This window comes from Oenanthe melanoleuca, chromosome 2 (genome assembly GCF_029582105.1).
Source record: "Oenanthe melanoleuca isolate GR-GAL-2019-014 chromosome 2, OMel1.0, whole genome shotgun sequence".
NCBI lineage: Eukaryota > Metazoa > Chordata > Aves > Passeriformes > Muscicapidae > Oenanthe > Oenanthe melanoleuca.
In genome coordinates this window covers 88,965,912-88,982,465 of record NC_079335.1, presented here as the reverse complement: position 1 = coordinate 88,982,465, position 16,554 = coordinate 88,965,912, and the positions used below count along the sequence as shown (strand labels likewise).

General features: G+C 41.8%; 1 protein-coding gene across 1 annotated transcript in view; it reads left to right on the top strand.

Annotated features, from left to right (window-relative positions):
• Positions 1 to 5,008: 5,008 nt before the first annotated feature.
• MBOAT1 (membrane bound O-acyltransferase domain containing 1) overlaps positions 5,009 to 16,554 on the top strand; it is a 54,245-nt gene continuing 42,699 nt past the window's right edge. Inside the window, exon 1 of the mRNA XM_056485180.1 lies at positions 5,009 to 5,163. Coding sequence (XP_056341155.1) covers positions 5,074 to 5,163 — 90 coding nt within the window. The 5' untranslated portion in view covers positions 5,009 to 5,073. The remainder of the gene's footprint in view (positions 5,164 to 16,554) is intronic.

The window sequence follows — 16,554 nt, the reverse complement described above, 5'->3', positions numbered from 1 at the left end:
ATTGACACTATTCAGAGAGTTCACAGTATAAATAGTATGCATAAAACTTGTGCCTTTGAAAATCTGTTAACCATAACATGAAACTATATGTTCTTGATATACAGAACTTGTTTTACAGAGAATTAGTTTCCTTCTAGTTTATTCCAAAGAACAGGTTTTTGAAACCTTTTTACAATTAAAGAGTGGAAGCTCTCAACTAATAAAACATTAATTTTTAATGAAATTTTGTTCCCACTGAGGACAAGAGAAAAGCAGGGATTCATTTACAAAATTGCAAATATTAGTGCTAAGTATCATCACAGGTGTAGCTGACAGCAAGAAAAATACAAACATTTAAAGGCATTCCTGTTAACTGCAGAGGTTAGAGCTTGTTGGAAGTCTGCCCACTACTTCAAAAAACCCCTTTGTTTAAGTCATATGTTCCCTGCACAGTAATTAATACTAAAGACTTTTCAATGTTTTGGTATCACCTGTGGTAGCAAAGATTGTACTTTCTGTCTTGAATATTCCAAATCCAGTCCACTTCCTTACGACCTGCATAGCCCCTGGTTGGTTTTAGGCCACTATTTCCATTTTACTTTGTGGCTTCAAGAATTCTGAGCTTGGTTCAGCAAAGCATCAAAGTGTTCTTGTAGCATAGTAAGATAGAGCCCCCTTTTCATGAGGTTAGTATTAGATTTAGGTATATTTTCTTGTATAATTATAGCAAATTTCAGCTACAACCAATAATATTTTCCCATGGCTAACATTATAAGAAGATTAAACTATTAATATGCACATGATTTATGTGCAGTGTGTGTGAGCACACACAAAAAGCAAATGCCTTCAGTTTCAGCACTCACACCCATCTCTAAGTTGATGGATACAAATGTGCACATGCACGAGGATCTGCAGAGAGCAGATGGCTCCACTGTCTATTGCTGTGTCCACAGCACTTATTTTGATTAAAACTTAGATTGAAGGCTGTCAGCCACCCAAAACAAAACATCTTTGAGTGCATCCCATTCAATCATCCTGATTGCAACTACTTTATAAACACACCCTTCCTGCAGATACTTCATTTGGTATTTACATTTATTATCTAGTGGTTGTTTTAATGTACATTTGGGGTAATCAATCAAAATAGCCCAGCAACAATCCTCTCCCTGTGATCAGAATCAAGTGATCAGAATACTCACACTTACTCTTTTATTCTTCTGCACACAGTTTTATTTCACTGTACTTTAGATGAAACTGAGTGGGGATTATATTTTCCTTATTTTCACCCATCTGTTTCCACAAATCAAATTTATTTTGGCTCTGACATGTCGAGGCACCAAATCATTAGTTAAAATTCAATGAAATCTGCAGTCCTGTGGGATTTAAACCTATGCTTTAATGCTTTGTTGAAATTAGGAATCTCTTTAAGGAGACATGTAGAAGTTTGGTAATTTTCCCAGGAATTGCCAGTGAACAGATAAAACTCACATCATTTCCTGAGTATTGCCTGAACAGTACACACATACCAATAACCCAGGCCCAACCTGAATTGTGACATTAAAAAACTCCCTGAGCAAGTTTAAATGTGCCCTTAGTCTTACATTTATAACTATGTATCAGCTAAATTGTCAACATATTTTCTTTCACGGTTGCAATAGGAAAACTTCCCAAAAGAAACATCTTTTTGGGATCTTTCCAAGTTTTAGTCATGGGAGAATCCTATCAGCTGCAAAATTGCCAGGTTTATAAAGTTAGTCACCCAAAAATAGATTTACTATCAAACAGACCTTGATATGTAAGAGAGTGCAGGAATATCTGTATGCTAGTTCTCTTTAATACCAAATTAATTAAAAAATAAAACTAAAACATGAAAATAGCTGCATATAACTTTAATAACATTAGATAAGCTTAACAAAATAATGTATTTATCTAGTAAAACTGAGTTAAGCCATCAAACACAGCAAATTCAGACAGAGAAAATGTTAGCAAGACCACCTGTATGTTTCTTGCCTAATTTCTAATTTTAATTCAGAATTATTTGTTACTCATTAACAATTGATTTCACTAAAAACAGGAACCTGATATAAAATTCATGTTGTCAGTGTTGTTAAGGTGAATGATAAAATTGTTATACCTCTATTTCCAAACGGTCTGATTTGCTTTTCTGGAGAAATATATCCTGTCTTTCTTGCAAGGAAACAGAGGCGGAAACATTTTAAAAGTTAAGTAACACTCACAGTGATTTCACATTCCCATGAAAGGAAATTATAATATTGGACTGTACTAGAATTTAGTGTAAGCTCTTAAATTACTCTTATTGGTGTTTGTGAGCATGGAAGACACACAGAAAACTATAGTCATTGTACAGAAGTTATGCATCACAAATCTATTCATGTTTTCTAAACATTAAGAGTGATCCTGTCAAAAAAATATATTTGTATTTTCAGATACAAGAAGGGGTAAGGTTTCACATCTGAAGACATTAAATAATCACAGAATCACAGGAAATGCTTCCCCCTGATTTACTGGATGTATAAAATAACAGAAATAAAGGATGAGCATAAAGGTTGAATTGGAAGTTAATGCAGAGAAACCTGTCCTGTTGAACACCTTAAGTTTTTGGAAAGGGAGACAAGAAGACCAAGTTAACAAGACATGAAGTAATTCAGCATATTCAGAGCTTTGTTATTGAGCTGCAACAGATTTAACAATGCTGTATGTAGTGCAATTTAAAGAGTGTGAACATTTAATATTGGTAAATGCAAGCAGGAAAAAGCAAATCTTGATCATATATATGCCATTAAATTACCTATTACCTCTGAGAAAATAGACTTTGCAGTCACTATGGATGATATTAGAGATTCTTGGTAAAGGAATGAAGAACAAAATATTTCATTGCTGCAAAACTTCAGTCTCTTCCTTTCAAAGAAAACAGAAAAGAGTGGAAAGGAAGGACAAAGACACCAATAACTTCCACATAATGAGATATTAACTAGAGTCCTCAGTGAGGACAAGAGGCAACTCAGGGTATACGAAGTTATGAAAAGCATGGGGAGGTGATTAAGCAATGATTACTTGTTTATTTCTCAGAGCACAAGAACAAGACAGCCCTCAATGAAATTACAAGGCAGCTGCTTTAAAACAAACCAAGGCAAGTACTTTTTCATGCAGCACATAATTAAACAGCAGAACCCAAGGGATACTGTGGCGGTCAGAGAGATAAGTTAATTCAAAATGTATTAGAAATGTAAGATAGGACTATGAGTGGCTATTAAACATGATATTCCAGATGAAATTTCCTTCTTGGAAGTCCTCATGGCTGGCTGCAGTACAAGGTAAAAGGATTGCTCTGTTCCTTTGTATCTGTTGCCAGCTTTGCTCTAGCTCCCTTCACTGGGCTCCTTGTGCTAACCCACTTTAGAGTTGCCATCTCCTTCCTTCTTGTGCTCTTGTGCCTGACTTTCTCCATCTGCCTTTCCCTCCTTCCAGCTGTTTTCCAGATCAGCTGTTTCCAGCACTGCACCAAGCCCAGATGGCTGAGCACTGAATACAGGGACATGCAGTTCCTGTGCCTGGAGCTGTGTGATATCCCAGTCCTGCTCTCATAGTGGCAGAAATAGGTGGAGTCCAGTCACACAGAGGAAATATGCTGATGGTCTTCAGAAATATTATGTGCTGACCCCCTGAGTCCACATGGATTATGTGTGGCTTTCCCCCCAGAACTCTGGTAGTTGATGACTCTTGGGCAGTTTCACAAACACAGCGAAAGGCATTTCCTTGATTCCAAAAAAACTACCATGTCTAAACTTGAAGTCACCCTCCCAGAGGTACTAGGTTTCCAGTGAAAAGAGCTTTGATATTATCTGTGCTGTGTGTGTCATAAATCACTTTTATTCTGTTCCCAAAAGCAGATCAATGTTTTTAGCCAAAGCTCAACAAGCAGCCTGCTTTGTGGCAGACACAGCCCATGGAAAGTTCCATCCGGACATTTTCAGGCTGGCAAATACTAAACTGGAAAGAGCAACTTATAATGGAAAACGTTAAGAACTCTCATGCGTGGCTATCCAGTTCTTCCAGATCTCTTACTTTCTCCACTTAAAGTACATGTGTGCATGTATGTATGAATGTATGTGAAAATATACACAAACTGGCACCACTAAAATGATGCTAAAAGAATGTTGTTTTTGTAAATCTTCCCCACTGAACAACCTTTGCCTGGGTTTTCCAGCACAGCACTCCCTTGCTCGGCATGAGCAGGGCATTTGAACATGGCACAATACCATTTCAAGCCACTATTGCAGTTTCAGCTACCACACTTGGCAATTACTCGAAGAAAAGAAAACGACCGGCCTATTGAAGAGTGTAACCGAGCCCGCAAGGACCCTTTGGGATATTCCAGGTTCCGAGCATGGCAGCAGCTGTGACTGAGCAGAAAGCTTGCAGCGCTGACCGAGCTCTCCTTGCAACACAATACCACATTGTCCGGGGCGAGCGCAAGAACACTCCTCCTGCAGATAAGACCAGTTGGCAGAAGTACCTTTTTAATGGCCACATCTCACTCGCAAGAGGAACACATCCCTTAAAAATTACTACTCATTTTCCCATTTTTCTGTAGAAATAAATAAGTAAATAAATACTTCTTCCTGGGACTGTTTTGGCCGCGACACCCCCAGCTCTGCCCTGCTTGGGGAAGCTGGATTTGCGGGTGCTGGACTAGTGTGTGCTTTCGGCAGGAGCCCGGGGCTGGGAGACTCCGCTGCGGCAGCGGCTGTCCGTGCGGGCCGGGCGGAGCCGAGCCGAGCCGGGCCGGGCCGAGCCAAGCCGAGCCGAGCCGGGCCGAGCCGGGCCGAGCCGAGCCGAGCCGGGTCACCGCGCCAGGGCACCGCGCCCGCGGGCGGCGAGAGGCGGCAGCCGCCGCCCGGGGGACGGCGAGGGCTCCCCGCCGCCCGCCCCCGGAGCCCGTCCCGCCCCGCCCCGGCGGGCGGCGGCCCCGCCCCGCGGAGGGCCCGGAGCGGGAGCGGGAGCGGGAGCGGGAGCGGGAGGGGCGCGCAGGTGGCGGCGGGGCCGTGCGGCGGCGGGACGGGGGGATGCGGCATGGCCGAGCCGCCCGGAGCCCCGCACCGCACCACGGGCTCCACCCTGCTGCACCCGCTGAGCGCGCTGCTGGGCATCCCGCTGGACCAGGTGAGGCTGCGAGCCGGGCCCGGGCGGCGTCCCCGCTGCCAGCCGCGCTGCCCGGGGCTCGGAGCGGAGCGGGGGGAGCGCGGGCGGGCGGGGGTCGCGCTGCTGCCGCCGGGAAGCGCTTCGTTCTTCCCGGCGCTGTTCCTGCTCTCGCAAGAAGCCGCTGCTGGATGCTGCTGGATGCTGTCAGCGCGGTGCTGGGCTGACTGCGGCAGCGTTTGGAATGCTGCAGGAGCTCGGGTGCTGGCCCACCTCTGGAGCTGCCTGGGGAGATGCGGGGTGCGCTGTAGGGGATCCTTACGTTCAGGCGCTGCTTTCGTGGTTACGGGACTGTAGAAGGGAAGCTCAGAAGTCACTTCCAGCCTAGTCCAAGTGCCTGATGGAATTGCGAAGTGCATATATGGAGATAGGCAGAACACACAGACACACACAAGTGTTCTTTTGGGAGGGAGAGTTTGCATTGAATCTTTAACAGCATCATAGATTTTTGACTGAGGTGGTATTTTCTAATTGTTTATCGTCTCCTAGTTAACTCTATCCCTAAACGTTGCTCTCCCCCACCCCCTGCCTTTTATTGTCTCTCAAGCCTGCATGCACCTGCTGCCTCCCTGCATTCTTTCAGCGACAAGGAAGTTGAGTCTGGAAGTCTGTGCTGACCAGAAAAAGGTTCTACCAAGCTATTGGGAAGTTGAGCCAGCGTGCTCTAAGAAACCAGGGCAGCAGAGGTGTGCTTGGTAAAAAATCAACAGAACATTGAGGTTTATTTGCCTTCTTCTGTTTGCAGAGTGAGTGGTGCTATGTGTCATTTTTTACTACTGTTTGTTTTCAAAGCTGAGTAAGGAATATGTCATTTCGTAGATTAAACTTCTTCATCTAGCTATGCTAGTTTTCCCTTTTTTGACAGAAAACAGGTTTTGATGCAAGAAGGGAGATCTGTTGCTCAACACTAAAACAGTCAAACAATAAGGGCCTATAATTATCTGTGAGCTATTAGTTTAGTAGAAGACAAGTGAATAGTGATAGCCTTTTTTTTGAGGTATTCCATGCCATGACTGATGAATACAGAAACACCAAAGAAACCAGGAATAGCAAACATTTACTGTTCCAGCTTGTTTGTGGTGCCACAGCATTAGTCTGACTCAGTTCCCAAACAATGAAGGCTTGACAGACAGCAGTTTTTCTTTCTAAGCTTTCAAAATCTTCCTCTCCATTCAGCTGAGGTGATACAATGATGGTCTTGTCTGTGGAGAAGATTCTTCTCATGCTCTTCTGGACCTGATGATGCTTCACTGCATCTGGTTATGTGCTGTGTTTGTCCCTGGGCTCTGGTCTTGTAGGTACTGGTGGTGGGCACTTCTGTGTGTGGTGATTTATGTCTTGAGCCCACAGCAGTGAGCTCTGGGGTCAGCAGTGTGGCTGGGCTGTGCAAGTGTGTGTGCAGGTGTAGGTGCTGTCCCTGCCCATGACCCCGCTGGCTCCAGTGGCACGGGGCAGTGATGGGCCAGGAGGAACCTCCCCTTACTGGGGTTCATCACAGGACTGCAGCACAGCTGCAATGAAATAGAGCTTTCCTCACCTGAAAATCCCCCTGTTTAATTGTCCCTGTGAGATTATGCCATCAATACTTTTTAAAAATTTCCCCCACTGCTCTTGCCCCACTGCAGTGCTGCACCAAGCCAAGCATCAGGGATTTCTGCTGTGCTGGAATAGGATGTACCCAGACTGTGGGTATGCATGGAAGCACTGTGCCACCACTGTTCCCTCAAATCACATGAGTCTCAACTCTGATCTGCAGTGCTCAGAAGCAAAGTAAAACCTTTTCCACATGGCTCTTCTACCAGGTGGATTGCTTACCTTCCTCATAAGAATGAGTGTTTTGCTGAAGCAAGGAGGAGTTCAGTCACTTGCTCCTCTGCACAGAATGGAGCTCTGTGTATGAAAGACAAGTTTGCCAGAACTGAATCCCCAGGGACTGGTTTTACATGAGCTGCTTACTGCAGTGCTGTCAGGGTCTCTGTGCCTTCTGCTCAGTGCCCAGGCTGCAGCAGGGGGATATCCCCAGTTTGCCCCTCTGTGTCCACATCACTGTGCTCAGCCTGCTGGATGGTGGCAGCCCCCATCTCCCTCTGGTCCATGCAGCTGGCAGCTCCCTGTGGCTGGTCCTGAACCTTCAAAAATGCCAGGAAGTGCCTGGAGAGCGAGGGGCAAAGGTGGAGTTTAGACCCTCCAGGTCACTGTGGTATGTGAAAGCCAAATGTGTCTGTGTTAAGTGAACAGAGGACTTGTCCCTTATTTTATAGAGATGGTTTTCCATGAGAACAGTGCTATGAGAGAGATGTCACTCTGTGTAAAAGGCCAGAAAAAAAGGTTGAGCTGAAGGTCTGAGAAATGAAGGTTGTGATCATTGCCCTTTCATTGCTGGGTACTAATGGTACTTGGAAAATGTTTTGTCATCTCAGAAGCAGCTGTTGTGTCACTCACTGTGGGAAGCACAGATGACTATGAAAATGTCGTTTTTCACATTGGTGGTTTTCTAAAGTGAAAAATTGCAGCTTGGGTTTGAAAGCATTCCAGAATTACAGAGGATGGAGTTCCTATCTGCACTGTGTACCTGGCAGACTGCTCACATTCTGTTTAGGAAACAGTGCACTGCATGAGGACAAAGCAATGTTTTCTGCTTTAGACACCTTTAGCTTTCTGCTAAAACAATCCTGATGTGTCAGCATGTATCTGCATGTCTCTTCAATGGATGATTGATCTTTGAATTTAGCATGGAAATATTATTTTTTAAGAAGTGCTATATGTGGTAACAAGATTAATGATCTTGAAAGAGGATGAAAAGACTCTCTGTCTTAAATTAATTCTCATATCTCAGGAAAGCAGACTTTGAAGTTCAGCTGACTTGTGTTCTAAAAATATCTGTCTAGGTCAATGATACACCTTCAGCAGCATTTACAAAAGAATTTTGGGGTGTTTTTTTTTACTTCCATATCATGTATTCCCCAAATCACTGATGCTGGAATGTCATCCCTCCAGTTTACTTATACAGTGACTTTTGGCAAATTATACACTTTTTTGTTATATATGCCCAAAATCACCAATTTTGGGATATAATTCTCTACCATAAATCAGTGAGATTTGGGAAGTTAAACATTAAGCTCTTAATAGTGTAATTTATGTAAACAAAGAATGTGCATGGAAAAATGCTGTGAAGAAATAAGTATACTATTTCAAGCTATATTAAAAGTAAATTTAATGGTGTTGTTTATTCATATGCAGTTTTACCACGTTTTCCTAAGCTCTAGGCATCTCTAGAAGTAACTCAGGCTCAGAGGGTTAAGACACATGATTAAACAGTTTCACTTCTCAAGGTTATTTTGTAGTACCCTTGTTATGCCAGGTTACCTTTTGTTTTAGAAGTAGCAACCCTAGTGCAAATGGTCAACTGCTGTACAAAAAACCCTTACATTTTAACAGGCCTTGTTACCCTGAGCTGTTGTCAGACAGTACCAAAATTGTTAACTTGAGGGAAAGGTGTTCAGAGGAAATTCCCTCAAAAAACTGTATGAGCATCTTCTCGAGTTTATATCAGAGGGATTTTAATTTCAGTGTTTTCCTTGATGAGGCCAGCCATGTTTCCCCAAAGAGGGAAAAACAAAAGTTCACTTGAACTTAATTTTGGCTTTGTCTGCTGGTGGGAATGAAAAACTCCTCATTTTAATTCTTTCATTGTAGGTTATCTGCATATTTGTATTTTGGCAGCAGTTTAAATAAAAGACCAACTGTGGAGGGATTCCAGGACATGCCTCTGAATCTTGGGATAGTTGGGGTATTAAAGATGTCTTTCCACCATTCCTTAAGTTTCAATAACTCTCTGTGCAAAGCATTTTGGTGGACTGGTTTAAAAAGGAGAAAGAAGAAGTTTTTTAACCTTTACAAAAATCAACATGTATTCTGATCCCAATATCAGGATGGTTTTCTTGGCTTTTTTTCATTAACGTTTAATTTTATTTTATTTTTTGCTTTCTGACTTCAGTTTTACTTCTCTGCTTTCTGATTAAACTAGTCAGATCTGTTAGTCCCCAAGTCTCTTTGCATGACTTTTCTTATCCACTTTTTGGGCAGTGCAGAGTCAAATAAAAAACTAGCTTTCTAGGAACTTAACAGACTTTAGTCAGAGAACTTTGAGGATCCTTTAATGATTTTCAATAGAGACATTAGGAAATGTAATGCTGAGAAAAAAAGGGTAATTTGTTACAGACCAAAGTGAGATAACTGAAGATGGAAGTTCATTAAAGATTTAAGTGGGGCTAGTATCAGGTTTTTAACTGAAAAAAGCTGCTCTGAAGCACTGGCAACAACCATCATGGTTGGTATGAACTGTGCTACATTTCAATTTCCTAATGCCATCATTTTACAATTGAAAATTCTGCATTTCCATTTTGAATTGCAGCAGTATTTATTACATTAAATGCCTCCCTGCCTAACACACTCAACTGCAAAAAAATAAAGCCATGTAAGTTTTAGTTATCTGAGGAGCAATAAGAAAAAATGAAGTTTGAATTCAACACATTTATAGAGAAATATTACTTCTATTGCCAAAACCGACTTTAATTTTGATATTTTCTGACTTTCTAGTAGCTAGATTTTGTAAAACTGTTTTCCTTAAAAGAGACCATTAGCTTTTTATTATAATGTCATGAAGGACAGGGCATGATCTAAAGAATAGAAGAAGAATCTTGCTGACCATTATTTGGGTCTCCAGCTAAACAGATGCTTGTGAACAAGGCAGTAAATGTGAACATTTACTTGTAAATGTTCATATTTACAGTAAATCCAGTCTCTAACTTGTTTCACTCACTTGTGCAAGGTCCAGGATTCTGTATCCTCCTGGTACAGTCCTGGGACAGAGGTATGGTATTTTTCTTCCAAAGATTAAGGCTGTCTCCAAAGCATTTTTTCCTGTTCTGGTTAACTATCACTAACAATTGCAATAAATACATGTTCTCCTCTGCTTTGGAAACATTTGCTGCCTTTTCCAACGTGTTCTCACTGTGTTTGGCACTGTAGTCTTGAACCTTATGGCTGATGTCTTGATACTATGAGTGTAAATATTTCCACATCCCTCATGCCTTGAAAACAAAGCCTGTCCTATTAAGTTTTTTATTTGGCCAGGGACAAAAGTGCAACTGGAATCAGCTGCTTACAATTTTCCCCCTTTTAAGCACTTTCCTTCTCATCTGTGTTAAACAAGATCTGGAAAAATAAACGCTGAAGGGCTGCATAAAGTTCCCTGAAACCTTCTCTGCACATTAATCAAGCCAGCACTGATTTTGTGGTGCTCTGCAGCTATTTTAAGAAAATCTGAAGTAGTGATGAAGAGTCTTGGGCTGCAGCCTAGGGGTCTAGGCACTGAGCACAGAGCTGGCTCTGTGTTTTTGGGGAGCCCCTGATGCTTAGGGCTTTGCTGTGCATTTGCCAGCCTGGCACGGTGTTTAATGCTCTGGCTGCTCCTTGGCTCCTGTTACAGCTCACAAGGATGGACAGTGCTGGAGGCAGGCTTGCCAGACTGCAAAGTGGTGCTGCTAGTCCCTGGGCAGGGCAGGCTGCAGCACTGGGCTTAGCATTACTGCAGGAATCCAACCTTTTGTACTTGGCCAAAATCAAATAACATGATCTTTATAACGTGTCAATGGGCCACGTTTTATTTTGGAGTGAAAAAATCCCTCTCTATGTGATTTAGTAGTTACAGACAACCTTGAGGGTACCAAACCTCATCTCCTGGATGCTTGGATAGTCTAGTCAGGGTTGTTAAGGATATCTTCCTGAAACTTAGTCCTGCTCTTAAAGGACAGCCAGATGCAAAAATTTCTACAGTTTACTAACAGTGGTGAGAATGTTTATGTTAATATGTAGTTTGTGTGCCTTGGGAAGGAATCGCTTGACTGGCCCCCTTTGGCACGCTTTGGACACAAAGTGGCCCTGGAGCATCCCCCCAGGGTTCCTTTCTGAGAGTGTGAAGCCAAAGGGAGCTGCAGTGAGGGCACACAGCGCTGGAGTTCAGCTCCTCTGAACCAGGACCCTCTGGACAGCGAGTCACAGCAATGAGCACCTCACTTTGCTCTTCAGTTCTGCTCCAGCTCAGCACTTGCTGAGATGGACAGAGTGGAATTCTTCTTCAGAGTGCAGTGCTGGTCAGGCTTGTTGGGTCACTTCTGAATAGGTGGAACCCAGCCCTATGTGCACAGGGCTCAGCTGGGTCAGCCAGGGCTGCCTCTGCCAACAGAGAGAACAGCCCATGGAGAGAAGGAGCCAAGGGAAACCCTTTGGGTGGTCCTTTCCCAGAGCAGGATTGCATCAGTCTCCCTTCTTGTGACCTTCACTGGGAATGTTTCTTTTCACCAGTCCCCTTAAAGCATTTTAAACAGCTTTTGCAAAATTACAGGTAAGCACAGACACAAAAACAAAAGCACACATTCTGACATAAATGGTTTTTTCTGTGGTTTTTTGGATGGAGCCTACTTAAAGTATGTTGCATCCTTAATGGAGTCGAGTGGAAATAATTTTTCTCTTGTGTTTTGGGCTTCCCTCATGATAAGAAAAAAAAAAAAATCTTAATGATGTGAAGAAAAAACCCTTGTAAACATGTTTTTGAATAAAATATGTTGAAGCATTCACAAATTTCCAAAGAATTTGTTCTCAGTCATTCCTCTAAGTGTTAGCAAAATATCCAAATAGAAGGCAATTTAAAAAAACCAAAATCCGAAGTATTAACTAGACAGTTTTTCCAGCCAGGAATTATTTTAATTCTTTTCTTCAACAGGAAATTGTACTCAATATTCTGAAAACTTTGAGGAAAGTTAATCAATCAGTCTGTAGTGTGAGTGTTGCCATGCTATCTGGTCTGAGGCAAAACAAATACTAAACATCAGAGCAATTCTTCATTTCCCTCTTTCTGGTTGCTTTGTCCTTGTGAGATTTGATCACTCTTAGCATTTACTTGGTGTTCACCTGGTGACAGACTGGCTGGATAAATGGGAGTTTTGCCTCATGTTATACCCTGCAGTCTAGTGGGTGAGAAGCTGTCTCAAAACATGTGAACTGCCTACCTAGGTGACTTAAGCAAAAAGCAAATAGACCCGAGTGTGTATCTGGCTGCTAAATCCCAGACAAAGACCTGGCCACCCTCTGGAATAGCAAGTTTAAAATTTTTTTATCAGGGAGAGATTATATTCTCTGCTCTTCAAGTTGTGTGTCAGGCTGGGATGGAAAAGTGAGACAAGAAAATCCTCTTTTAAATAATTTCTTTGGATTATGTGCAGAATATTAGAAAAACTACATAACAATTTCAGGCCAAGAAACAGACTTCAAATGCTGAGAGTCATGAACTGGGTGAGTGTTTGCTGCTTCCATAGGCCCTGGTCTTGTGACAAAGTTCTAATTGGACTAGAACAATTTCTTCATTTGTGGTTTCAAGTGCAATTTGGCCCTGCTATGCAGATAGGGTAGGAATGGGGAAGGCAAAACCTAAAACAGTTGAGAACCCCTTGCTTTCAACATTTCTTGAATGACTCCTCTACTTGTTTTCATGTTCATATTTTGGTTTTGAGTAAAATGTTTTCTTTTTAAAGGACCACTGAGTAGAAAAGTTTTGAATTCTAACTCTAACATCTTAAATGACATTATAAACTGGTGAAAGTAGCTTTTTTCCTGTTACCAGTGTTATAGAGAATACAGTATTGACTGTTTATCTCATGTGTGCACACACTGAGGGCAGGTTCAAATCTCTGGCATTAAGTATTTATATCAGCAAATTCCAGCTGATAGATCAATAATTTATCTGTTTCAGAGAGAGTTTTATAATTACTCTGTTCACTCACAAGTGGAGTTTAAGTAGTCTGACATTTACACTTCTCATGTGTCAAGGTTTCTCAGGATATTTTGCCAGCTATGCTGTATTGAATGTGAAGACAGCATAGACAAATGGAGACAGTGGCTGAGAAGCTAAAGTTCATTTTTTAAAAATAAAATTCATTTTTTGATGGCAGCATTAGGCATCCAGTTGTAGTTGTAGGCACTGTTAGGACCCACAGCTGTCTATGCCTTGGTGTGTATATTTGAGCTCATGCTAATTCTCTAGAGGCAAATGATTGTGGTCTGTAGTTGCCACAGCAACAATAACACTGCACTCAGAGCAGGGATGGGTTTTCCCTACTTTGTACAAGTGTGTTGAAAGTGTAGGCATATTGCTGTGAGACACTGTGAAATATGATAGACTCTTGAGAGAGAAAACACTTGTTTGTTTTCTGTTCAGAGAATATAATTTTAATTTTGTGCTACCTTTATTGCCACTTCTCTGATAGGGTGTAATTTCCCAATTTGTAAACCTAACATTGCAGAGAGGAAAATGGGCTCAGCAGTTTGGAAGGGGGAAGTTTCAGAGGTGTTCTGCTGATGCTAATCAGTAAATAAAATGAGGATTAGAACAAAGAATGGTCAGGGCAGAGTGACATAACTGTATTTCTGTTCCATCGTGGTTGGTTTTGTCAATGAAAAGATGATTGTAGCTGTTCTTTGCCATGAACCAGAATGAAAATTTGAACGAGATAAAACAGAAAAAAATACAGGGTAAGCTTATTTTCTTAAACCTGCTAAAGCTAAGTGAAGGAACTGAGAGGTTTGCTTTAGAAACGTGACTTTAAGAGGGGTCATGGTGAAAATGTGTGGCCATATTACTCAAAGCCCCACTGGCCTGGAACACCTCCAGGGACAGGGAGTTCACAACCTTTCTGGTCAAGCAAAGAAGGGACTTACTCTCTTCTGTCTCCCAGGATTTCTTCACATTCAGAGAAACATGTGATAGGCTGCAGATTCAACAGTGATTAAAATTAAGGTGTTTTTCATGTAATCCAGACCTGCCTGTGAAACTCTTTCAGCAGGAGACTGAACTTGGCCAGAGCCAGAGTGGACTTGAATGTTTATATGAAAGGCGAGCTTCTAGGATAAATGTAGCTTAAAAGATAAAGCTTTTGGAAGTACCTGTTCTTTTTCTGGCTCCTTTCAGGGCTTGTTCCCTCTGCAGGAACTGGTTTCTGTCAGCCCTGCCTCTGGTGCTGCTGCTGCCTTTAGGATCCCAAAGTCCAAAGCATGGCTACTTCCATTATGGGCATCCCCTCCCAGACCTTGACTCCATGCTGGATTTATCACTTGAGTTTCTTCACGTGGTGATAATGTAGCAGGAAGCACCAGAGCTCTGCAGGGAAGATTAGCCAACGCCCAGGAGAGGTCATTTCTCCCACATCCCACTTTCAGGCAGCCCCAGCTGCAGCTGTCCTTCTGTTTATTAGTTTAAATAAAAAGTAACTGGCTTCTTATATGGTTTGCAATGTATTCCCCTGTTGGGTTATCCTCTTACTTTTCTGTTCTGATTTTTAACTGCTGGGGGATTTTCTGTCCATATGCTGAGCATTTCCTCTCTGTTCAGTTCATGCTGCTTGTCTTTAATGCAGTATTTGATAGTTTAGTGATCTGCATATATTTTTTAAATAGGTTATGCCACCAGGTGTCTTGTGAAGTCTGCCTTCATCCTTGGATAGGGTTATGACATCCTGATCTGTAGTCTCTTATCTATCTGTTTATCAGTCATACATTTCTATGTGCACCATTACCTCAGTTGCCTAGGTGTCTCAGATAGAATTGAGCTCAGATACAGATTCTGTATCAGCCTTCTCTCTTTCCTTTCCCTGTGGCACTTCAGTTTTTGAGCACAGTCACTAAAAAGGATGATGCACCTGTCCAGTTTTAGAAGACCCTAAATGGCAAATGTGCCAGTTTGCTGTGTCTAGGATCATGGTTTTGCAATTGCTTGGAGAATTTCTGTCTACAAGACAGTGGCCTCATTTCTTTGCTGACAGGTGGAACTGGTGGCTTGTGCTCTGGAAAAGCTTCAGGTGGTCTCTGGGGACCCAGGGCTGTGGTCACCTCCAGCTCCCAAGTCTCCTCTCCCTCGTCCCATAGAAATTCCGTGCTGCTCATTGCTCGGGTGCCTCCAAGAATCAGAGAAAATGAAACGCTCCCCAAATCTGAATCTGCACCTCGGTGCTACAGTAACACTGGGGAAAACACCATGTGCCTTTTGAGATAGCAAAGTTTGCTAAAAATCAAACCTGAAATGCTTTCTCAAAGTGCCTCTGAGATATCCAGATGTTAGTGGCATAAAACCTTGAGATAGAGGTGGAAATACATTTTGTAAGCCAGCTGGACAGATTGTGCAATGCCCTAGTTCTTTCAAAGCATGTTGTTTTAGGCTTTATGTGTAAAGTACTTGCTTGAAAGGGAAATTATAATTGTTTATGCAACTTAAAGGATTGTTGAGTTTCTTTTCCCTGGCTATGTTCAAATTCTTAGGGTATTTTGAGAAGAGTTGACTTAGAGTTTTTGGAATTTTGTTGTTGCACTTTGTTTCTTGGATAATAAGTTGCCTGTCACTGCACAATAGGAGCATCACTGTAATAATTTTAAAATGTAAGAACATTCTTCTCTTTTTTTCCCCAACCGTTGAAGAGGAAAAAGTGAGACTTATTCCTATTCCCTAAGAAAAGCAAGTTAAGTTTCTGCTATTGCTGACTCATTAACATGGCAAGAATACAAAAATACCATGATTAAGCAAACATGAGTGAGTTTCTTCCTCCTCATATCGCAGTTATCTTTGAAAAATATCAGTGTTAAAAACCAAAGTTCTGCTGTACTGCATGCAAATAGAACTATAGAGCTCCAGTGGGGGGATATGTAAAGGAGGCTATAATGAGGCAAGGAAATGAAATTTTTTTCTTCAAATAAAATTAATTTATAGCAAAAGCCAAATATCTCTCTTGGTTTGTTTTTTGTTTTTTTTTTTTGCATGTCTTTATTCACCAACTGACGCTTATTCATGCTGTGTGTTTTCCTGTTAGTTTTTGTTTTGATTTGGTTGCTAAGTTTGAAAACTAGGAAATGTGGTCTTTTTTGGTTTTTGTTATTTGTTTGTTTAATTTGAGGGGGCAACCCCTCAAATTCCTTCAGAGCATGACTTTTTTGAAAGGTACTGATGATTTCCAAATATGTTAGTTTAGTGGTGGTTGAGATGTTTGACTTGTGCCAAGTCCTGAGTACTTGTCATCTCCAAGTTACTTGTTTTCAATAGTGTCTGAAGCTGAGTGCCTAAAATTAGACATGCTCCAAAGTTCAGCTTTCAGAGATATTTGCTGGAGATGTAAGGTGCTTGTAACAGGCATAACTAAACAGCTGGGGTTATGTTCTTGTCTTTTTGCATGGTTCACTATCCAAAATAAATGATCATGGAGCAAGTATGCTGCAAATTCTGAGCAGAAATAAGGAAGGAGGAAAAAAGCCACA